The sequence below is a fragment of the Sturnira hondurensis genome, unplaced genomic scaffold (assembly GCF_014824575.4).
Source record: "Sturnira hondurensis isolate 20B ecotype Veracruz unplaced genomic scaffold, ASM1482457v3 Scaffold0018525, whole genome shotgun sequence".
Classification (NCBI taxonomy): Eukaryota; Metazoa; Chordata; class Mammalia; order Chiroptera; family Phyllostomidae; genus Sturnira; species Sturnira hondurensis.
In genome coordinates, this window is record NW_028091156.1 from 6,001,897 (window position 1) to 6,025,220 (window position 23,324).

Sequence of the window (23,324 nt, forward strand, 5' to 3'; positions counted from 1 at the left end):
ATATATATATAACTTAACCGAGTACATACGAGATAGTATCACTTCAACATGTAATTTATATAAATTATAAATAAGTTACTTTGCATTCTCTTCGCACACTGTCTGCGAGATTTGGTACAGATTGTACACATACTGCGCACCTCAATCCGTGCTAGTGACTGACTAAATCAGTGGTCAACAACCACACGGGGCTGACGGCTGCCTTAGGGAGCAGCGCTGCTTTAGTGAGTTCAAAGGTCACACCAATCTTGTAAATCACACCTATTTTTCAGATTCCCTCTATCCCTGTTACCTCCCACTCCTATTCTGCTATTTGGTTGTCCAGGTCCTTGTAGTTGACTGTTGTTACCTCTTGGAAATGGCCTTCCTAGTGATAAAACACAACATCTAGAAGATCTGATATACATGAATTGAAAGAGAAATGAAACGAAAATGTTATATGGAGAATATAATTATGAGCTATTTATTTTTACAACGTTTAAAAATAGAGTAGTACCTTTATTGTGTCAACAAAAGCTTGCTATGAGCCACCACCCCAATGCCGACAGGAGTCCCCAATCTTGGGTGCAGTAAAGGAGAGACTTTATTCAGGTGAAGAGTTTGCCAATCTGGGAAAGGCAGCCTCCAGAGGAAACTGAAAGTGTGCTTCCCTAGTTCAAAGGGAGAGGCTTCATTTTATAGAGCAAGTCCCCGTCCTAGTCCCGGTCCAATTTACGCAAAAGAGAAACCCAAATTTGCAGTTTGAGCTTACCTCCAATTTATAAAAAACACAACACTTCTGAAGGGCAATAAAGTGACGCGCAATATAATGAAGTATACCCGCAAGGGATTTGGTTTTCTAATCAATTGCAGAATTTGTGTTTAAATGGAGGAGTTTAACCAATTTACATTTACTCTTATAATTGCTATGTTTCTTATTTTGCACGCCTGTCCCCAACGCGCACCCATAACGCAAGCAGCACAAAGCGTGCTTCTTAAAAATCAGTGGATGCTTACGCGAGTATAAAAAGACAGTTTTTGTTTTTGCTGGTTTTCAGTTTGGGCCGTGCATCAAGCGCCCCCCCCCCCAAATCATTAATATGGTACACCTAGCCAGGAAGAGACCCCCAAGACTTCAGCAGCAGGCAAACGCAAGAGGTCTCAGACCCCTTTAAGAATATGACGATTGCTTTGGCGAAGACACACCTCCACTTTGATTGCAGGTAACTAGAGCCAATCGAGAGCTTGTAGAAAACTCGGAGAACTGGAGTTTTCGGCGGGTCTGGAGTCGGACGGGGTCGGGGTGACGCAGCTACTATGCGCCTGCGCCAAATTTGCCGCAAGCGCAGTAGTTGAAGAAGGTGGGCCCTAAGTCGACAGACGTCCTAGTGGCCGGGAGAAGGCGGTAGTGGACGCCACCGGGGACCTGGTGCTTAATAACGCTTTTCGGGGCTTATTCTAGGTGTGTTTTTCTTCTAGCTTTGTTCCTGGCTTGTCACTGTAAGTTTCTCTCCTGCGGGGAAAGGCACGGGCAGATCCTGGACAGATCCGAGTCGTCCGTTGGTCCCTAACTCCACCCCTTTGCACAGGTATGCAGAAATTCAAGGGATTGTGTTTCTAAGGGGGTTGCCCTGAATCTGATTGCGTCTCCAGATATTCCAATTTCGGACCTAGATTCGTGAGTGTCGACTTTTTGATGTGTGTAGCTGTGATTTTATTTTCGTGCTCCAGGGTCTTTATGGCTCTGCCTTGTGTAAATATTAAGAACAAGCCAAACCTGGACTGTGGATTTATTGCACCAAAATTCGGGGACTGTCTTACTCCTAAAATTAAATTTCATTAAAACAGCTGACAGTCTTCCTGTCTTTCCTGAATATTTGTAGGTTTGATTGATCGGTTTACATTTCCCTGAAAATATACATAACAGTTGCTAGTTCAAACGTGTGCATTTTGCTTTTAACATGATTTTTATAACCCTCCCGAGATGTTTCCCAACTTTACATCCTTTGTAACTGCTCAGGACGATGTGCCCTCACACTTTCACCAGATCTGGGCACACTTTCTTATCTGCGCCCATCCAGCAAATGAACAATCATTTCTCGTGGCTACAGTTTGCATTTCTTTCATAATTAGTGAAGTTGAACATTTCATGTATTTACCAGCCAGCACTTTGCTTTTTCTAGCGATGGCTGGTCAATACAATTTTCTAGCGAAATTACCTGTTCCTGTGTTTTGCTAATTTTTCTATTTGATTATTCATCCTTTACCTATGGGTATACAAAAACCCTTTTACATAACAAAAAATGAACTTGTGTCTAATATGTGACATAAAAATTTTCCCTCATTTTTGTCAATCTTTTCACATTGTTTATGGTACTTTGACTATATAAATGTTTAAATTTTCTTTTTTAGTCAAGTGTATCAGTATTTTCTTCTATGGAGTCTTGGTTTTTGTCATGTTTATAAGTTCCTTTACCAAATCTATAAAAATTTAACCCAAGTTTTATTCCTGTACTTTTATAGTTTCATTCTTCCGGTTTGCAACCCAGGCATGTGCCCTGACTGGGAATCGAACCGCGATCGTCTGGTTCGCAGGCCCGCGCTCAATCCACTGAGCTACGCCAGCCAGGGCTATAGTTTCATTCTTTACTTTTAAAATCATGCATTGATCTGGAACTTATATTAATATGAAGAATGCAGAAATAACCCAACATTTTTTAAATTTTATCTTTAGAGAGGAAGGGAAGGAGAGAGGGAGAGAATATGAATGTATGGTTGCTTCTTGTGCATCCCGGCTGGTAACTGGCCCCTGCTGGGAACTGGCCTGCAACCCAGGCATGTGCCCTGACTGGGAATCAAACCGAAATGGTGTGGTTCACAGGCCCGCGCTCAATCCACTGACCTACATCAGCCAGGGCCCAACATTTTTTAAAATATCAATTTTCCCACCATTTAGGCATAATTAACTTCCCCCATGATTTGAAATACCAGCTTTATTGTGTTTGGATATATCTCTGCAATTTATTTGATTCCATTAATTTGTCAGTAATTCTCCACAGGACTAAAATGTTTTGGTTTATTTTAAGATTTTATTTATTTATTTTTAGAGAGAGGGGAAGGGGGGAGAAACAGAGGAAGAGAAATATCATTGTGGGAGAGAGACATCCATTGGTAGCTGTCTCTCGCACACTCCAAACTGGGAACCTGGTCTGCAACCCAGGCATGGGCCCTGACTGGGAATCGAACTGGCAACCTTTCAGTTTGCAGGCTGGTACTCAATCCACTAAGTGACACCAGCCCAGGCTAAACTGTTTTAATTACTATAATTTTATATCATATTTTGGTAACTGGTAAGGAGAGCATCTGATTGGTCTTTTTTCAGAATTTGCTCTGTTATGCTCACAATTTTATATTTCCACATGACCTTGAACTGTGGCATCATTTAGTCAGGTTCCAAAGATAAATAATCTCAGTATTTTGATTTTAAACTCATTAATCCACATATGCTCACCACCTTTATCCTGAATTCAAGATACCTCTCCCAGGCTATGAAAAAAAAAAAGGAAAGGAAAGAATTTCTGTTGTTTTTATTCTGAAGGAGCCATGTTGGTGGCTGTAAAGATTTCTCAAAAGATGGGATGGTAGGGTGATGGCCAGAATGTTATCCAACCTTTTTTCATATGTACTCTAAGCCCCAAGCCCAGAATATAATTTAAAAGAAGCTCTGCTTTGATTCAGCATCATATTGGTTATTACAATACATCCTCAGGGTCAAAATAACGTTGCAAAAGCTACGGGAATGTTTGACCCAGTGGCATTCGGTGCTTACCTTGGGTCAGAGGCTGCTGCAAGTGCTTTCTGTGCGCTTCTCGTTTAATAATTACAGTGCTGTGCGGTAGGGACTGTGGTGGGCTCCAGTTTACAGATTGAGGCACAGAGAACTGAAGCGGCTTCCCTACGATCACACAGCTAGTATGTGCTGGGGCCATGACAGGCAACTGGCTCCAGTGCCTGCCTTTAACTACTGTGCTGTGGTTTGAGAAAGCTTGCAGAAGGCAGGTCAGTTTCCCTCAGTGCGTGGTGGTGTGCCTGCACTTCACAGGTATCATTTACCTTTGAACCAGGTAAGCAAGAGGTAGTGTTTTAGGACCCAGAGCTGTGAAAATGGTAGAGAAGGAAGCACAGTGAGTTTAATCTGATCGGCTGTAAAGGAGTTAACTTGCAGATAGCTTTTGGCCTTGTTCTGTGTCCAACTGTACCAGCAACAGGTAATTCTCCTTCGGGGTCTGGGGAAGGGTCACAAAAAGGCCAATAGGAACTTTATTTTTTTTACAGATTTTGCATTTCAATAATATAATTAACTACATTTTCTTTATACAAAGGGTCAACATTGTATTCATTTGTTTAAAATGTGTAAGGAAAGGCGTAGGGCTAGGTGGCAGTAATGGTTCATCACTGATTCAGCTGGGACCGAAGAAGTACTTCAGGGAAAACGGCAGAAAAATTTTGCTGTTTGCCAACTCAAAATGACTTATAGGATCTCTTTATAAATCTTCATGTGCTTTGCACTAAAACTTAATTTTTTACATTCACATAAAACTGATGTTAACTGTAAATGGTGGTTTATCAACATAGTATACAGTCTATGAAGGGTGTAGTAGAAAGACAAAGCCTAAAAGCTTTTGTTCTGGAGCGTGTACCGTTGGCAAACGTAAAGGGAAGTGGTTTAGTTGTATAGGAAACCTGACGCGGTTGTAGCGATTGCTCAACCAGCTCAAAGGTAAGTAATACCTGTAAACAGAACAACACCATACAGTCAGGGGAACTGATCCTCCGTTCACTGGTGCCGTCTTATGGAAGGTGGGGACCAGTGTGCACGGCCACACACTACAATAGCCTCAGCAGTTAAGATGCGCAGAAAGCACAGAATTGTTGCCTGAAGACCGCTTTTTCCAGTGTGGAATAAACCAGGTATGTGGCTGGTCATGGACAGAAGGGAATAGAGGTAAGGCCTTCTGTTTTCTGTTTGAGGTGTTTCCGAAATAGTAATTATCATACCTCATTCTTCCACATGTAACACCTAGTATGTCAAGAAAATGAATATAGCCCAATTCTGATGTAATAAGATAAACAATTCAAATACATTGGAACCCACTTCATTTTCAATTAATCCTAAATGGCTGTTGGTCATGGAGTGAGTGGTCTTCATTCCCTTTCAGTTTGCCTTTGGGTTTCAATTCTGTCTTCCTGCTGGAGTGTTTCAAACACTTGTTTATTGTCTCATGGACGTTCATGGTCCTGTGACCGGAATGTGGATGGTAGTACAGAGATGCAAAGATGCTAAAAGCGCATCACATCAAACATGCAGTCAGAAGCAGGTGGTAGAATGGTGAATACTGCTGAATGGAGGCCTGTGATGTGTATGTCGTGTTTCTGGACTGAAACAGTGCTGACTTGAGTGGCGTCAGGTGGGGAGACTTTCTGTCCTAGGTTGTTCCCCACAAGTGCTCTGAAACGGAGGTCAAGTAGCAGAGGTTTGTTGGGGAGTGTTCTGGGCTCACTTGTGGGAAGGGAGGGGAGGAGGTAGGAATGTGCAGGGGAGGGGAGACCTTGGGCCATAGTGAGTCCCCCCTAAGGCTTTAGCTGACCCCACTGGGCATGGGGAAGCTAGGATGGCCCATCAGCAGCCCACCTGGAGTCGAGGGCGGCCTTTCTGTCCTTTTGTTGGCCAGTTTCAGGTAAAGTGGCCCTTTGCAGCAGAAATCATACCCCACCTAAAAAGGTGGCAGCTAAAGGCCAGGCCTTGGGAACACTCGGCGGCTGAGAAAATAGATCCTTCAGTTCTGAAGAGAATTGGGGGGCGGGGGTGGGGGGACGTGCATCCCAGCATTCGAACAATCACTGAAATGGCACAGTTTGAATTTGTATTTTCAGAGATGAACATATTTGATCCTAGAGGCTGCTCCATCCATATTTGTTTTACTGGGGCTGGGAACGACTCTGATACACGTTACTTTTCTCCTTAATGGGTCCTCCCTCTATTTAATTATCCTGCCTCTTCTCTCTGTTGGGCTGCTGATGAGGGTGGTAGCAGATAATTAGATTAAATTTATTTAATCTCTAAAAAATCATTCATTGATTTTCCATGAATTACTTGTGATCACATGCGGTCCCTCCCTTTTTAAGTTACTCCACACATAGACCCATATCCCCTATGCTATTCAGACCTCTCTCGGCACTTAGCAGGTTTATCTTACAGACTTTAGGTTTCGATATTCTACCCCCAAACCACCAAAATAAGAGCTCTTCAAGGCAGATATCTATTTCCAGCCCCTGAAGCACCTTCCACAGTCTTTGTGCCTTTCGCATCTCGTGCATAAAACTTCACGTTGCTTATGGGCGAGGGCCAGTTTACCCCACGCTTCAAAGTGTCCCATCTGCAGACAAATAAAACCAAAGAAGTTATTGAGAGAGGGAATACTGAAATGGAGGCTTTTCCAAGCCTCCTTCAGGAATCTGTGCTGTTAATTGGGGCAGTCGTGAGTAAGCACACGAGAAATACATGTGGAGTTGCATTCAAGTCAATGAAAGCAGTAGTTGGCTTTGAAAGTGACAAGACCTTTCCCTCCGTTTCCCTCCAGGACTTATCATGGCTTCCGGTCCCACCTTGCTGATGCGATTGGTAGCCTCAGCGTACTCGATTGCTCAAAAGGCAGGAATGATAGTCAGACGCGTCATCGCTGAGGGAGACCTGGGCATCGTGGAGAAGGTGCTGACCCCCCATCTGATTTCTCACTAACTCTGTTTTCCTTCTGGAGGTTGGGCGCTCTGTCTGCCTGGTGCTGCACTCTGGCGGAATAGTACTTGGCATTGAGACAAGCAGCAACCTTCAGGGTGGCATAAAAGAGTGGATTTTCGTAATCATGCCTTATCTCGTTACACTGTTTAATCCACTAAATGTCCACTATTTCAGTTAGTATAATCTGTAAAGGACCTAACTAGGCCTATGTAAATTATAACATGTCACAATTCTCTGAAAGCGACTAACGGAGGTATGGCTGTTGATTCCAAGATTTTCCACTGGCTTTCACTAGCGTGAATGACTGCCTCATGGGTTGAGTGCGTGCCATAGGCGAGCTATATATTGAATGTATGGTTGTTCGTTTTTATATTTCAGAACTGGGAATTCGTTCTGTACCCCAGGGAACTGCCTTGAATTGCTAGTGTTAGGATTAGTGAGAGTTACGGAAGAATCCGTAGAAGGAATACCTTCCAAATTACAATACAGTTTTTTAGCTTTGACTGCCTTGAATAAATTAGGAATTTCCTATCTCTTAAGCTGTTTAAGCAAGAGAGTGATCCAGAAATCCTATGAAAGCACTTTCTGAACTGTGAAGAAAATGTTCTCATAATATAAAATCTCCTTTCCGGACTTTTAAGTGTAAATCCATGAGATTTACACTTGGCTTTTCTCACGGCTTTTCCATGAGAAAAGCCAAGCTAAGAAAGCGGTGGGCTCATGTGGTGTTCAGTTCCATGCGTCTAGAAGCAGCCGGGGCAGTTCAGGTGACACACACATTCACGCCTCAGGGATCGGGGGCAGCGTTTCTCACCGGCTGTGCTACCATTTCCTTCTCCGGCAGACTTGTGCCACGGACCTGCAGACCAAGGCGGACCGCCTGGCGCAGCTGAGCATCTGCTCGTCGCTGGCCCGGAAATTCCCCAGACTGACCATCATAGGGGAGGAGGTGAGGCTTGTCGGAGACCCTGGTAGTGTTTTGTAGTGCCTGTTTCCCGCGCGGATGTGTCATTGCCGCTCGAATGATCTGCGTGCCACTGTTACGATTTCAAGCCTTACATCCACTATTTTAATGCAAAAGTAACTGTATTCTTCAGACTTGAAGGAAATGTCTGATTATGAAATATTTTGGTCCATTTCGAGGTCAGATGTCTGAATTCTTGACCACGTAAGATGTGACTGTGGTAATATGCAGCATACAAGGTAAAAGATGGGCAGATTCTAGAGCTTTAGAAGAAAATGAGTATTGTGTCTGTTTTTATTTTTTAATTAGCCTTCCTCACACAGGAATTCAAAGATGGTGATCCTGTGAAGGTGAAGGAATTGGCATCTCATGTAACGGAGAGAGAAGTTATCTGATGTCAGAACCACTTACTTTGAAAAGTTTGGAATACTTAAAAATTCTTTTCTTTCCAACCTGTTCAGGATAGTTGAGTTGGGACTCTCTGTAGTCAGCTTTGATGCGCCGTTATCTGGTGCTGGGTGCAGTTCTATTCAGTTTGCTCTAAAGCCCTGCACACACGGCAGGACTGGTGAAAACTGCGATGCCGTATCCCTCTGTTCGTGACGCAGAGGCGCTCGGTAAACACTCAGTGGCGCCAGCAACCGTGTTCTCTGCTGTAGGACCTGCCGTGGGAGGACGTGGACCAAGAGCTGATTGAGGACGGTCAGTGGGAGGAAATACTCAGGCAGCCGTGCCCGTCGCAGTACAGCAGCGTCAAAGAGGAAGACGTATGTACGGCCCACCTGTCTCCCTAAGTCTCTCTTAATTTCTGTTTGTTTGGGGTTTGTTTTGGGTTTGCTTTTGTCTTTTTCCGCCATAGTAAAGGAAATAAAAATTGGCCTGTGATGACCAAAAGTTGATAGTTACGAAATAGAGGCAGCTGGGAACTCAAACACGTTCAGAGCCACCACAGAGTGTCAGGCAACCATGTGGAACGTGTGACCTGTTAATTTCGAGTTCAGTGTCTCCTGGTGTTGGTGTTTTCTCCTCTCCAAAACTATTATCAACAACCCTTTTAGGGAGAAAACCTGATTTGTTATTTAGTAGATTTAGTAATAAAACATTTCTTAGGCAATTGGGGCTGGAAGGAGATGAAGCAGATCGCTACCTTATAGTTTTTGGAAGGCCGTGAAAATCAACTCACTTACTTTTTCCAGTTGCTTAAATCTGTGACCTCAGATAACTATCATACTTCTTTAATTTTCTAATTATAACCTGTTGAACACACATTCATTGAACACTTTCTGTGGGTAAAGGCACTTCCCTCTGGGGTATGAAGGTTACAAAGGAAACAAGACGGGTGTCTTTCTTCCAGAGTGTATGCCGTTTCCGACAAGTTCACGTTAAGTGTTACAATTTAGTGGTTCATGGCCGTCTGTCCTGAATCAGGTCATAAGTCCTCAGTAGAAGGGACTTCTTTTACAATCTGCTGTCAGTTGCACAAACCGTTTTTATTTGCCATGTATAAATAGTGACCTGACCTTAAGTTGGCATTTATGTATAAAGTGAATAACAGCCACACATCTTTCAAGACATTTTGGGGGCGCTTGAAAGTTTTCCCTGTGTCACCATCCAGACCCCAGCGTGTTCGTGGCATTGTGGTTAGTGTTCAGCTGGCGATAAACTTTTATCACTTTAGCAGTTCATTTTTATGATTCTTAAATCAGACTTTTTTCCAATTTAGGAAGACTTTTCCCACGATTACAAAACAATAAAGTTTTTGGGGGGGGGTTTTTGCTGTCACAAAACTGATGATATTGGTTGATGCCATCCATAATTTCAAAAGTGAAAGAGTAGTTTTAGTTAATCTATTTAAGTCTGTTTTTATGTATTATATGCTTAATTTGGAGATTGCCTTTTTTTTCAGCTTGTGGTCTGGGTTGACCCCCTGGATGGTACCAAGGAGTACACTGAAGGTGGGTGTCTCTCTCGTGTTCGTGTTTGGAGCTGTAGGCCTAGTATGTGATGTTGACTGCAGACACTTAAGTATGTTCTCTAAAAAGCCAGTAGTGGTTTTACGCCTGGGCCCTGAAGCCGCATTTGTGCACGTCCTAGCTGACTGCCCTTCCACAGCAGCGATTATCAAGACAGAGAGGGACAACATTCATTCACCTGCGGTGCCTCCCCGCACGCAGCCTACCAGCTCCACAGTGGTGACGTCACCTGTGTGACAATAACTAACGTTAAACCAGTGTTACCAGGCCGAGCCCCAGCTTTGTTGGGGCAGAACCCCGACAAGAGGCACAGTTGCACTGCTCTTGTCCCTTTGCCCCTGCCCCCCCCGCCCCCTTCCTGCTCACTGGCCCCCCATCTGTGACCTGCTTTCTCTCTTTGTGGCCTCACCTTTGAAAATGAGTTTGCAAACAGTGCAATATTTCTGTCTTCTGAAGTTATGGAATATGAGAAAAATAAGAAAGCAGCAAATTAAAATAAAACGGGCATCATTAGAGTGAGAAAGACCAGGCTCAGAGCCAGAATTTTAGGTATTAGGAGCAGAGTATGTAACCTTTGAGTTTTATGTATGAAATAAAGATCTATGTGTGTTTTGCTTGTGTTGGTTCTCAGCTTCATGGCTTGAAAAGAAAATGTCCCACATTACTAGAGAAATCTCTTTCTGTGTCTTTGCATGAGACATGTAGGTCATGAGTGGGTCATGCAGAGTGTTTGTGCACATGTGTGTGCCTGGCAAACACCTGCATTGAGAAACGGCAAAGCTCCTCACAGCTTCAGTGAACGCAGAGCACCCGCACACCTTGTCTTGGTTTCCACTCCCCCCACCTCCCGAGAGTCAGACTCCCTGGCTCTGGGAAGGAGCCTGGGAACCTGCATTATAAAAATGACGCCAGCTCCCCCTATTGCTGCTGGACCCCACTTGGAGAGCCCTTCCTTGAGAGGCTTAAAGTGCAAGCGCAGAGAGCGATCGTGGAGTGGAGCGCGGCCGAGCAGGCGCGGGCGAGGCGGGTGGTGGCAGACAGACACAGAGGGATGTAATGGTGATGGCTGTGGACTTGCGGCCTGTTCATTTCATCGGTGTTCAAATCGTGTGCACGAGACCATGGTTTGCAATGATTCTCTCTTAAAATTGGCACATTTTGCCGGAAGTTGAATTGATCATGGATAAATCATTGCAAATTCCTTACCTTACTGCAAAAATAACTGGGAGCAATTCATGTGCCGATAATGAGTCATAACACGAAAAAGTCATGTAATAATTAATACTCATTCCTTCTTTATAGGTCTTCTGGACAATGTTACTGTTCTCATTGGAATTGCTTATGAAGGGAAAGCCATTGCAGGCGTTATTAACCAGCCATATTACAACTACCAGGTATCCCTATAACTGACCCAATTCTTTTTCAATGCAACAAGGAAAGAGTTTATTTCGAGAGGTAGCCAGATGAGGAGACGGGGAGAAAACCCAACCCCGCCTACGGAGGCAGAAGAGACGATGGTTTTGCAGAAGTTTGGACAGGAGCTTTCTGTGCAGAGGGAGAGAAACTGAACAATTCCACAGCCTGACCTGACAAAGGCCGCTGGGGACTTGGCGCAGAGGGCGGTGTTTGCAGGGCTCCTGTGCCCGTCCCTCCGCCTTGCCGTGCTGTCCAAGGCCTCATCTCCTGTTAGTGGGGACTCCCTGGAGTCTGCTGGGTTTTCCTCCGTGTTATCTTTCGATTCAGCCTCCTGATCCCTGATGTTGCAACGGCTAAGCCATGTTCCAGCATCTCGAAACCTCTGTGGCACCACTCACATTTCTTCCCCTCTTGAGTCACTTCCTGTGTGGGAAGCCAAACATCTGGACATGAGGCCACTTGAGCAGGCCGAGGGGGGTCCGGGTGTCAGGAATGCCATCTCTGCCACTAAGCAGTGAGGACGGAGTCCTCGCTGTATACCTGGCTGTGCTCTCCTGGTTCCTCTCGTGGCCGTGGGGAGCTCGGCTTCGGCGGCCGATGAGGAGGTGGTGGTACCTAGAAATGGCAGCCCACTCTGGCAGGGAGATGAGGGGGTCGACACAAACAGATAAATAGATAAGTAATCACAGTGTCAGGCGATTCCTGGTGTAATCTGTTCTAGTGTTTTCTAGCTCGGTCGCACGTGCACTCATCTTTTCACAATACCGATTCCCACTCCTACCGGAGACCTGTGGAGTCAGCACTTCTCGGGGCACGGATCCCAGGGATGTGTATGTAATACACTGAGTGTGTTACATGTGGTTTTTTTATGTATGCCTTGCAATTCAAATGCAGAAGTTGGGGAATTACTCATTGGTTTTTTATTAGTCTGGTCATTGAGACACCTGATTTACAGGTGGTTCTTCAAGCACATTGAAGAAATGAACCATTTCAATCAAGAAAGATGCTAGCCATGTTGTTCTCCAGGTAACACTGCATAGTGCCTGATACTACATAGTCAGCAGATAGCAGAACTAAATATGCTTTTGACTGTTTTCTTATTTCTCTTTCTATTCTACTTTGACTTTCTACTATACTCCCAACGAGTTGTCTTCCTTAGAAACAAGAGCTTAATGTCATTTCACAGCAGGAACCTGTCATTAAATCACATTAAACTTTAAAGGGAATTATTGAGAGAAATACTTAAGGTATTTTACATTAGTGTGACCTCAGTAGAACTTTGGAGAAATAACCAGAGTGAGGACTGTTCTTTCTTTTTTTTTTTTAAGATTTTATTTATTTATCTTTAGAGGGGAAGGGAAGGAGAGGGGGAGAGAAACATCAATGTATGGTTGCCTCTCATGCATCCCCTGCTGGGAACTGGCCTGCAACCCAGGCATGTGCCCTGACTGGGAATCGAACCGCGATGGTGTCGTTCGTAGGCCTGCGCTCAATCCACTGAGCTACACCAGCCAGAGGGGACTGTTATTTCTGAATTTCCGATTTCAGTTAAGAGCAGGATTAATCTAAGATAAATTTGTTTTATTTTGCTTTTGTATGATAATAACTTATTTATGATCATGTACTTCTCAGTATTATTTAAGCAAAACTAGTTATGCATTATTGGGAAAGTTTCTTATATTAACTCTCCATGAATTCTTTTAATATGACGTAAATGTTTGTATAGTGTTATAGGCAGACAGAAGTTTGGGGCTATTATGTAAACTTTAAAATAAGTTCACACTGTTACTTTCAAGAGACATGTAATTCATGGATAGCATCGTAATGCGTGATGCTTTTCATCAAGAAAGGACATGAGTGCTTAGAAGTTGTTAACAATTTCCATCACTTCTGAAATCAGAAAAATTGCATTCATTTTTCACAGAACAGTGAAAAGCAGAAGCTAAGGGAGCACAGGCACGAAGTGAAGGTGAGAAGAACAGCTAGGACTTTGGCTCCACTACTTGGTAGCAAAGAGGCAGGAACCCCGTGGTTCCAGCTAGTCACTGTCGAGCCACCGTACCAGTTCCCCGCCTCCTGTCTTTCCCCTTCGTCTCCTACCCCCTGGTGTTCCCTTCTGTAGCCTCGCTTTACCCTCCTCCTCCTCTCTCTTGTTTATGCCTTAAAATATGTGGCAACAAGTGGAAAGGTGCTCAGCTCTGTGGGTAGTGTTCAAGGCTGAATACTCCATTTCAAATTGTCATCGTCGTCGTCATTACCGTAGTAGATGACGAGCTTACTGTGCACTGCCAGCCTCAAGGGTTCACATGCACTATCTCATTTAATCCTCCCCGTCATTCTTTTTCCCTGTTTTAAAGGCAGGGAAACCAAAGCTGAACTTACACAAGGTCACCTGGTTTGTCCATAGCAGGTCCGGGGCTCGAACCCCAGTCCAAGCTACCTCCTGTGCATTATTCTGTGTTGCTCTCTCGAGACACTGAAGCTGGTGGGCTGCTCAAGGAGACAGTGTGGCTTAGTGCAAAGACATGTGGTCTGTCTCTCATTACATTGGAGCTGGCTGCTTAACCACTAGGAGACTGAGCTAACTCATCAGTAAGATGAGACTGTTGTTCTCATTACCCCCGAAAGCTGGTGTGGAGCCTTTGAAGGAGAGAGCCAGTGAGGGAGACCAAGGTCCAGAGCATGGAAGAAGCCAGCTGGCTGCCTCAGGGGATTGCCTGGCACCATCCCACCAGATCCCAGGTTCCCTGGTCCCATACTCTTGGCCTCCATGTTCATTTATGTGACTTTTTCAGGACCAGAATACCCGTGTCCACTATTGGTATTGCTTTCCTTTTTTTTTTTCAGGATAACTGAAAAGCAGAATAAATAGGCTTCTTGAGAGCACGAAATTAGTCTCATTGATCAATCGGAAGCCCGGTGAGGGCGCATGCAGCCCACATGTGCGTTCCCGGTTCCGGCCCCTCTTGTAGTGCGGACTCAGGAGGGAACAGAATAGAGGGAGCACACAAACACACTGAACACCCAGGGCTTGCCCTTTGGGGCTTTCATTGCCCCATTTGGAGGGAATGGTAGCAGCAGACAGCCTCCAGCTGCCAGCTGCTTGAGGGATTGCCTACCCTGTACAGAGCTGCCTCCCCAGTGACATGCACTTTCTCAAGTCATCCCTTTCCAGGGACAGCTGATCATTACAGGGGTCTAAAGGCCTGGCATTTCATCCCAACTACGGACCCACTGCGGGCCCCTCTAGCTCCAGAGCTCCCCACAGGGTCAGCAGGAGCTGTGGGTGGCCTTGCATCACAGCTCCGTTTGCCCGCGGGTGCCGCCTTCCCACATAGGTGGGGCTCCAGGGTGCTCTTCAGGAAACATCTGCCCGTCTCAGCGTCTGCTTCGCCAGGAATCCAGCCGCAGCACAGCCTGTTCACTGTGACGACCCCGGGCCCTGCCGTGGGACAGACTCGATAGCGTGGTGAAAGCACGTGGCAAGTAAACGAGGCAGGCTAGTCTGATGAGAGAAACAGTGGCTTTGAACATGGTGAGCCCAAGTTTGCTCACGATCTCCCTAGGGTCCTCGGTCAGGTTACTCAAGAATTCCTCTCTCTCTTCTCACTTGTGAAATAAGGATCATAGTTCCTACTTCATGGGGTTGTCTTGGAGATTCAATGAGATAATACACTACTTAATGTGGTACCTGGTGCATGTTAAGTATTCAGTAAAACATGTCTGTATGTCTGTAATATATGTCTCTTAGGTTAAATAATGGTATTTGGTGACTTTGTGTGAATTATTTTACACATCAGGTTTACTTTCCATAAAATACAGGTTATGTTTTTCTATATGAGGTGCATAATTATAGCAATGTGGTTGAAAATTCTTTGATGAAATACAGATTCTAAGATTGTATTCTCATTGTCATTTTACTACCTCAATGGCCAATAAAATCTTTGAACTTGACCCCCATTATCCATGGCTGCTCTTCAGTATCAGCCTATTCAGTTGTTCTGTCTCCATAGCAACAGAACGTATTGGCACCATTACTATTCCCATGTTAACATATCCTTGTTGTTTCTCAGATACCGGAAAGTATAGTCAATACATGGTGTTTCATTTCTCGGGGACTTACGTGCCTTTTGCAAACAGGTATTTTGTATCCAGTAATGAGATTATTCCATGGTTCAGAGAGCAGCAGGAACTAGGGTGTGCTGTTTCCTTCCCTGAAGACCCCAGGGAATCACCAAAAGTTCCCCTTCCATACCTTTATTAACCAAAAAGCTAATTATTAACCAAAACAATAGGAATAATTTGTTGATTCTCTAGGGAGAATTGTTGTTGATGGTATTGTTTCTGTGCTTTATGATACGTTATGCATTTGCCGAGACAACTGGGCAGCCCACTTACAGCTAACATTTTTCTCCCAGTAACCACAAGCTTTGCTCTCGTCTCCCCCATTCACTCAGGCAGGACCAGATGCTGTGCTGGGAAGGACCATCTGGGGCATTTTAGGTTTAGGCGCCTTTGGGTTTCAGCTGAAAGAAGTGCCTGCTGGGAAGCACATTGTCACCACCACCCGGTCCCACAGCAACAAGCTGGTCACGGAGTGCGTCGCCGCCATGAGCCCTGACCACGTGCTGCGTGTGGGCGGCGCTGGAAATAAGGTAAGGAAACCATCCGCCACCCACCCTGAGACGCGGTGCCGTCGCTGAGAGAAATGCTGAGAGCTTTTAAAGAATGGCAAGTAAGAGTTTGGCAGAAGAGATTAAAGATTGTAATTGGCCATTCAAAGCACATTTCAGCAACATTTGAATTTTTTAAATGCAAAGGTTCAAGTCTCTCTTTGCCGAAGATGTTTCAGTGAAAATATGTCGGACATCATTAGGGTCAGACCCCGTGCCTCCTGCCAGCCCTGATTTTCTCAGGGACCCTCTTACTCCCAGACCTTTCTCCCGCAGATTTGAAGGGTGGGCCGCCCGTTCCTTGCTGCGTATTCCCCCCAGGGTTTTATCTAGGCTTCTGTCCTCCTGAGAAAATTTTGACATGGAGCACAATGTGATCTATGTCCCTAACCTTGACCTCTTCTCATTCCATTGCTCCTGGGTACCATCCAATTGAAGGGTGATTAACCTTCCACCCTCTGTGGAATTTGACACCCTTCCGCCTCTCAAATTCAGCCTGTGGAGTGGAGCTCATCTTCTCCCTGCCCCTCTGATGTGCTCCTCCCCGTTTCCTTTCTGGTTGGTGGCAGCTGTCCCAGTGATGCCTTCAAGTCATCCCAGACCCCTCCTTTGCTCAGTCCTGTCGGTCTGGTCTTGGCTGCAGATCCTAGTTCTCCGCACTGTCTCCTGTCCGTTTGAGCTGCCAGGACCCGAGTTGAAACCTGTCGTCCTCCCTCAGCAAACTGCACAGCAGCTGCCAGAGTGGTCCCCCTGATAAACTTCAGTCTCCACAGTGCCACCTGAGTGATTAGAAATGCGTACATCACTGTCCTGCCCAAGTCCTTGGGTGACTTCCCTTGACAGTCATTTAAAGTCTTAGCCTATGAAAACACCTGGCTGGTATAGCTTAGTGGATTGAGCGCAGACCTATGAACCAGAGGGTCACAGGTTTGATTCCCAGTCAGGGGACATGCCTGGGTTGCAGGCCAGTTCCCAGTGGAGGAGGCCATGTGAAAGGCAACCATACACTGTTTCTGTCCCTCTCTTTCTCCCTTCCTTTCCTTCTAAAAATAAATAAAAATCTTTTTTTTAAAAGTCTAAGCCTATGAGAATAGAATGCAAATTTCTCTATGTCCTGACCCCCGAGCACCCCCAAGCCTCACCCCCTGCCACCCTCACCAAGTCACACCCAGACTTTACTGATGCTGAAGTGTACGTATCAGGTGTGCATTTCACACTTGGGTGCCTGGCACAGCGAAGGCAAGTAATGTTCATTGAACTGGATGGAATTCATTTTCCTCCTACCTCTTGGAAGCAATAATCAACTACTTTTAAATTTTCTAAAAGCATTTACTAACAAGAGGATGAAAATGGGAACTTAAAAATAGTAGTATTTTGAAAAAATCTGAAACATTTCAATGTGGAAATATACTCCCGGTACTCACTGAAACATGATTCCTCTTTGCCCCTATTTTTGTAACTACAGAACCCCATCCCTCTTTCATTCCCAGGGGCACCATTCTCAGTCCCCATCATTGTACCACTCCCTGCCTCCTCTTGCAGAAAGACTGTGTTGGGCGGCTGTTAACTGTTTCACGTCAAGGACCCCTCAGAATCTAATGGAGGCTGCAGCCGGCTCCCCTCACAGACGCCCCTGGCATCGTGCCTGGCACATAATGAGATGACACACACTTGTTACTCGGAAGAAAAGCCTTTACTCAAAAGCTACAGCAGGTCTGATTGTTGGAAGGAGAACGCCCCTCACAGGAACAATTGGTTACATTGTGTTTGCGGACATTTTCCTCCCAGTCTGGAACCTGACCTTTGCAGTAGCGCAGTGTAATAGGAAGGAAGATCAAGGAACAAATCCAGGACCCGATATAGCACGTTACTGTTTTCAGTCATGCAGTTTCTATCAGTGGCCTCAGTTCTACATGAATGTGGCAAGAATTATTAAGATGACTGTCTAAAAACTTATATTTGGTATTGCAAATAATAGATGTGACCCCAAAGACGAGCAGCTAATCACTTGTTAGACTGACCAGGCAGCGTCGCAGGTTAGGACTTGCTGTGCTACGTGATACTTCTCTACCTTTCTGTAATAGTGGTCAGTTGTTCGCACAATTCAAACCACTTTATTTTTTCTATGGTAAGTATATTTTGCTTTTACAGTGAGAGGAAAAAGACAAACTATTTTACCTAGCTTGGAATATGAAGACTGTTCAGATACCCTTGTTGTAGTCAGTTTATTGACAACTTTTTCCCCTTCTGGTATTATTGTGTTTTCTGTATGTCTCTTCATAATACTCTGTAATGTAAACCCACTAAAGGCTTTAACCTAAGTGGAGTCTCACAGAGGAATTGAAATAGATTTAACAGAAACAAGCAGTTTTCTCTTATTTATACCTCATTCATTCCATGATCGAGGGATAATTATTATCTTTAACTTTACAGATTATTCAGCTGATTGAAGGCAAAGCCTCTGCTTACGTTTTTGCAAGTCCCGGATGTAAGAAGTGGGACACCTGTGCTCCCGAAGTTATTTTACATGCCGTGGGAGGTTCGTCTGTTTGAATTGAGAGGATTATAAACCTCATCCAGTTTTCATTTGATGCTAAGACAGTATTTCGGTAATACTACTCCAACTAGACTCTTAGGGTATAAAAGCTAGAAAGTCAGAGAGTGTCCAGTCCAACCTCCACATCTCATACGTGAGAGAGTAGATTTTCAGCCAGTTCTTTTTGGACCTTGATGCTGCGGTCCAGCTGCAGCTGGGTCCAGGGGTTCCTGAGAGGTGGGTAAGGTGTCGCCGATGGAAAACAGGCGCCCATTTGGATGCCGGAGAACAGCCAGCTTCTGTGGGACTGACCGGACTCCTGGAGTTTGATTTGGGCTTTATTTTTATAGAGATTGTTGTATAACATTAAGGAACAGGTGCATGGCAATGATCAGTCATGTAGAAAAAACAAATACAGAGGTAACCAGGAAAAGTACAAGAATTTCCATAGTTTCAGTTATGTTAAACAAAAGTTGTTTTGACCAGGAGAGCCATTAATCAGACAATTTGAAATAGCTCTATGTACAGAGTTTGAATGTCTTACTGTTTATTAAAGGTCTTAGAATTTGACATGGGGCAAAAGGTACGCTAGACTGAGCAGAGGTTAGGAAATTCATTATAAGCCTCTATGATATCTAACTTAGCTATCTATCTTTCTGTCTAAAATGTTTCTTTATGTACTGTGGACTCTACCTCCTTGGTAATCATTTCTACGCGCTTAGTTTGTAGTAGCTAACCAGCTTCTCCTGTTTCTTTGCCTGTCTAATTCTAGTTGATATATATTCTTATTCAAGGTAAAGGAGGGGCTGTTATTCCAACAACTTTTAGACATTCAGGGGCTATTTCATTAGAGGGGATTTTGTTCTCTGTTCGAGAAATTATTTTGTACAACTTCATTGGAATTATGCGAATCAATGAACCTGAAATGCAGGTGTCTGACAATCCCATCACCTTTGATCACCAAAACAAACATGCAAGGAGAGACAGACAGGAAGTCCAGCCACAGTTACCTCTGCCTTGCAGATGCATCTCAACCGTCCCGACCGTGTCAAGGGAGGGGTGCTGGTCAGCTCCCGACACCTTGATCTGCATACAGTGAATTTAATCAAACCCTTACTAATGTGTGGCTTTAATGCATTTAGGTTTTTTTCCTTCAGAAGTAATATATTCATTATTATTATCATCACACCACCTAATTTCCTTTAAGCCAATGTTGGTAAATCTCCCTGTGCTAGTGCTAAAGGTCATAGAGTTAGAATTTTTAAAATTTTAATGAAAATACATTACAAATATATATGTAGTAAAGTGATTTTCACAATTTCAAATGAGTATCAGGTCACACCTTGATTTGTTTTGTTTTGTTTTGACTTGTTTGTCCCCTAGCACTTTAATGTATCAGTATCTCATTCACATTCTACATGACAAGGAAGTTAAAGTCATCACAGCCCATTCTCTTTACAATGACAAATGAAACTGTAATATAATAGTTACATCTCATGAACATACTCCACTTAAACTCTTCCAAACAACGTGTTACTATTAAACAGGAGACTAAGGAAAATACTCTTGAAAATGGAAACCGTGGTGATGACGTATAACCAATAGGAAAAGTAATCAACTCAGGAAAAGAGAAATGAATTGATACTGAGAAATATAAGTTGAAAATGCCGAATGAAACTATTTTAATCAGAAGAAAAAAATTAGGCCCTGACTGGGTAGCTCAGTGAATTAAGAGTGTTGTGCTGATATGCCAAGGTTGTGGGTTCAATCCCTGGTCAGGGCACATAGAGAAAGCAACCACTGAATATTTAAATAAGTGGAACAACAAATCAGTGTTTGTGTGTGTGTGTCTCTCTCTTTCTCTGCACCCCCCTTCCTTTCTCTCTCTTAAAAAAAATCAATAAATAAAATTCTTTAAAAAGTAATGCTCTACCCTCCAGTTAGTTAAAATTGTTCTATAGTCTTAAATTTCAAGTAAATTAACAACCATCATTTCCTTATTTTATCCAGAATTGGATATTATTTCATAGGGTAGCAAGAAGCACTTAAAATAATAAAATATAATTGTAATATAATGAAATAATAATGAAATAACCAGCCATTAACATTGATTTGATGTTTTTTTCTTCAGGCAAGTTAACCGATATCCACGGAAACGCCCTTCAGTATAACAAGGAAGTAAAGCACATGAACTCCGCCGGGGTCCTGGCCACTCTGAGGAATCACGACTACTACGCAAGTCGAGTTCCCGAATCTGTTAGAAATGCACTTGTTCCTTAGAGGGACATCACATTTACTTAGCTGGAGGACAGCTGCAGGAAGAGGAGAGATGCGGGGAGATCCTCATGTTCCTGAGGTCTCAGCCCTGTGTCCAGAAATCACTGTAGTTGGCCCCGACACTAAGGAAATGCTGAAGCTCCTGGACTTTTGGCAGTCTGCCCAACCTGCAGGTCACTCAGCCTGCAGTTGGGATGAATTTCAAAACACCACATGGAGCCATTTGAATCTTTTTCCTGTGGTATGATATGATCAATAAACCTTGGGCAACCTAAAAAAATGCACTCATTCTTTAAAGGAACATCCCATTTACTTAGCCAGGAGAAGGACTTGGTTCTCAAAATAATACAGTTTAAAACTAAGTGGATGGCATTAGACCTCCCCCTCTATTCCCTGTTGATCACTAATTTATCTTCAGGTGCTTAAGAGTAGAAAATAGATCTTAAAATCATTGTGATTAATTAACAAGACTGATTTTGACATCGGGGTAATCTATAAAGCCTGTCACATTTCTTTTCCTCCTTTTATTTGGAGAAATGAAACAAAGGTTTAGTTCCGATTGACTACCCCAGTCGATTGTTTAATCAACATTCCTATTGTATAAACCAGATTTCTTTAGGGTGCAGAAGCACAAGTTGTTAATCTCATCCTTGTTTTCACAGTAATTTTTAAAGTTTTCAGGTTTTGAATACACTGAAATGTCATTATGTATGTTGATGAAACAGATTTATGGAAAAAGCTTCTTTATAATAAATTATTTCATTCTAGCTGGTCTCTGCCCAGTGCTTTTATTTATTTTTGTTTGAATTTTCTTAAAAGATTAAATTACAGCTGACATGTAATTTTATATTAGCTTCAGGTGTGCAACATAGTGATTAGACATTTATGTAACTTACAAAGTGATCACCCCTTATAAGTCTAGTATTCATTTAACTGTCCAGTGCTTTTAAAGAGATTCATGTTACTGGATTAAGCAAGCGGCTAAAATTAGTCATTCCTAAACCCAACTGCCTTCAGGATAAAATCCAAGTTCCTTGTAGTAGCATATAAACCTCTTAACATTACTGCTTTTTCCTTCTCCAGCATCAGCTCCGATCACATACATACACTGCAGAATGTTTTCATGGGTCCTATTCGACATTATACTGAAACCCTAAACAATAAAAGAGATGACATATAAGATAAATACCAAATAGAAAGAAAAAGTTACCTAGAAAATGTGACCCAAGTAAAAGAAGGAACACTCATGGAACTAAAAAAAGCATCCGACGTGACAGCAACACCGGGACTCACCAGTACACCTTGCCTTCCTGAAAGCAGGTTTCCGTGTGTGTGCCACAGCTCCACACTCTAATAAAAAGTCATTTTTATTGATGACACCTATTTGCTTGATTCCATGCTCTCAAAGTCAACAGTGGTGGGTGACTGGGATGCACTGAATAATTGAGATGCAACTAAATGATCGCAGAAGTTAAAAAGTGGCAATGATAATCAGAATGAGAAAATTAGCTCTATGAAATCCCATATGGATCAAGACAGAGGGTAAAGTAATACATGGAATGTCTCACCTTAGGTAACGAGAATGGGGAACTCTGGGGATTTTAGTTATTTACACTCTTAACGTGAGTCAACAGTTTCCTGTGGCTGTAAAGCACCAATGTGCACTAATAGCATTATAATGAGCAATGTAAGCACTCTGATCACACCACATCTGGGGGACATTTTGTTCAGCTCTGAGTGTCACATTAAAGGGCACATTGACTAATAGTGTGTTTGGAAAAGGGCAGCTGAACTAGATTAAAACTACCGTTTGTAGGTTTGTTTGAAAGGACTGGAGACAACTGGCCTAGGGAGCAAAGGCATGGGGGACATAATGACAGTCTTTGACGTATGAGAGTGCCAGGTGGAGGCGCCTGGACCAGTTCTGAACGTCCTCAGAGGAAAGTGGACAGGGGTACAGAAAAGCAGACTGCGGTGCACAGTAACAGGCGTTTAGAAGCAGAGGGGTCTGTCTTAAGCAGTATTAAATTCCTCATCACTGAAAGTGTTCTCAACACTTTGGTTATTCATTTGTACAATAAATGGTTCCAGGATTCTCTGTATTGCTAGTGCATTATATATGGTAGAAGACACTCAGGAGGATGTCCAAGATAAGATTTTTCAGCAAACAAGAATTAAGTATTAGCGGGGTGTGCAGAAGAGAAATCACTCAGAACAAAGGGAGGTAGACAGGCAGAGTTTGGTGTGCACAGCATCACCTGGAGAACTTCATGAAATGAAGTACCCCAGCCCTGGAGATTCTGGTAGAAAGGTAGGAGCTGGGTAGAAGTTGCTTTGATGCAGGTGCAGGTGCAGCTTCCCACTCGGAAATCGGTTAAGCCCCGTATTTATGCGGCACTCTCTACTCAAGGACAGGTATGAGTGACTCTAGCAGGCTAAGAGAAAGTGCGGGTGGTGATGAGGTTGAGATTATTTTTTTTCAGTCCTTGGCCCCTTGAGCTTGATTACCAGCCCTTGGAATATGCCTTCAGCACACACGGGGGGCACAGACACACAGACACTGTCACTGAGGATTAAAGATCAAGAATCAGATCTTGTAAAAGGCACACTTAGGCAGTAGGGGCAAACAACAGCAAGACAAATCAGGGCAGGGGCTTTTAGTAGTAATGCCTTTTATCAATAAAGCTTTTCTTCAAGTTTTCAAATT

At 43.6% G+C, this 23,324-nt stretch overlaps 1 protein-coding gene across 6 annotated transcripts; it reads left to right on the top strand.

Annotated features, from left to right (window-relative positions):
- The first annotated feature begins 1,328 nt into the window (after window positions 1–1,328).
- Window positions 1,329–20,883, top strand: BPNT1 (3'(2'), 5'-bisphosphate nucleotidase 1). 6 transcript variants are annotated; one of them, XM_037069393.1, is made up of 11 exons: window positions 1,329–1,568; window positions 4,840–4,950; window positions 6,621–6,748; window positions 7,623–7,727; window positions 8,402–8,509; window positions 9,649–9,697; window positions 11,018–11,109; window positions 13,056–13,100; window positions 15,589–15,786; window positions 18,238–18,343; window positions 20,472–20,883. In XM_037069393.1, exons 3-11 carry the CDS (start codon window positions 6,629–6,631, stop codon window positions 20,618–20,620), a joined length of 972 nt encoding a protein of 323 aa, XP_036925288.1. In that variant the 5' UTR covers window positions 1,329–1,568; window positions 4,840–4,950; window positions 6,621–6,628; the 3' UTR covers window positions 20,621–20,883. The 6 variants fall into 6 exon arrangements, with proteins under 6 accessions (XP_036925288.1, XP_036925289.1, XP_036925286.1 ...); XM_037069394.1 differs by lacking the exon at window positions 4,840–4,950 and adding an exon at window positions 1,569–1,657 and having other exon boundaries at window positions 1,329–1,479; XM_037069391.1 differs by lacking the exon at window positions 4,840–4,950.
- The last annotated feature ends 2,441 nt before the right edge of the window (window positions 20,884–23,324 follow it).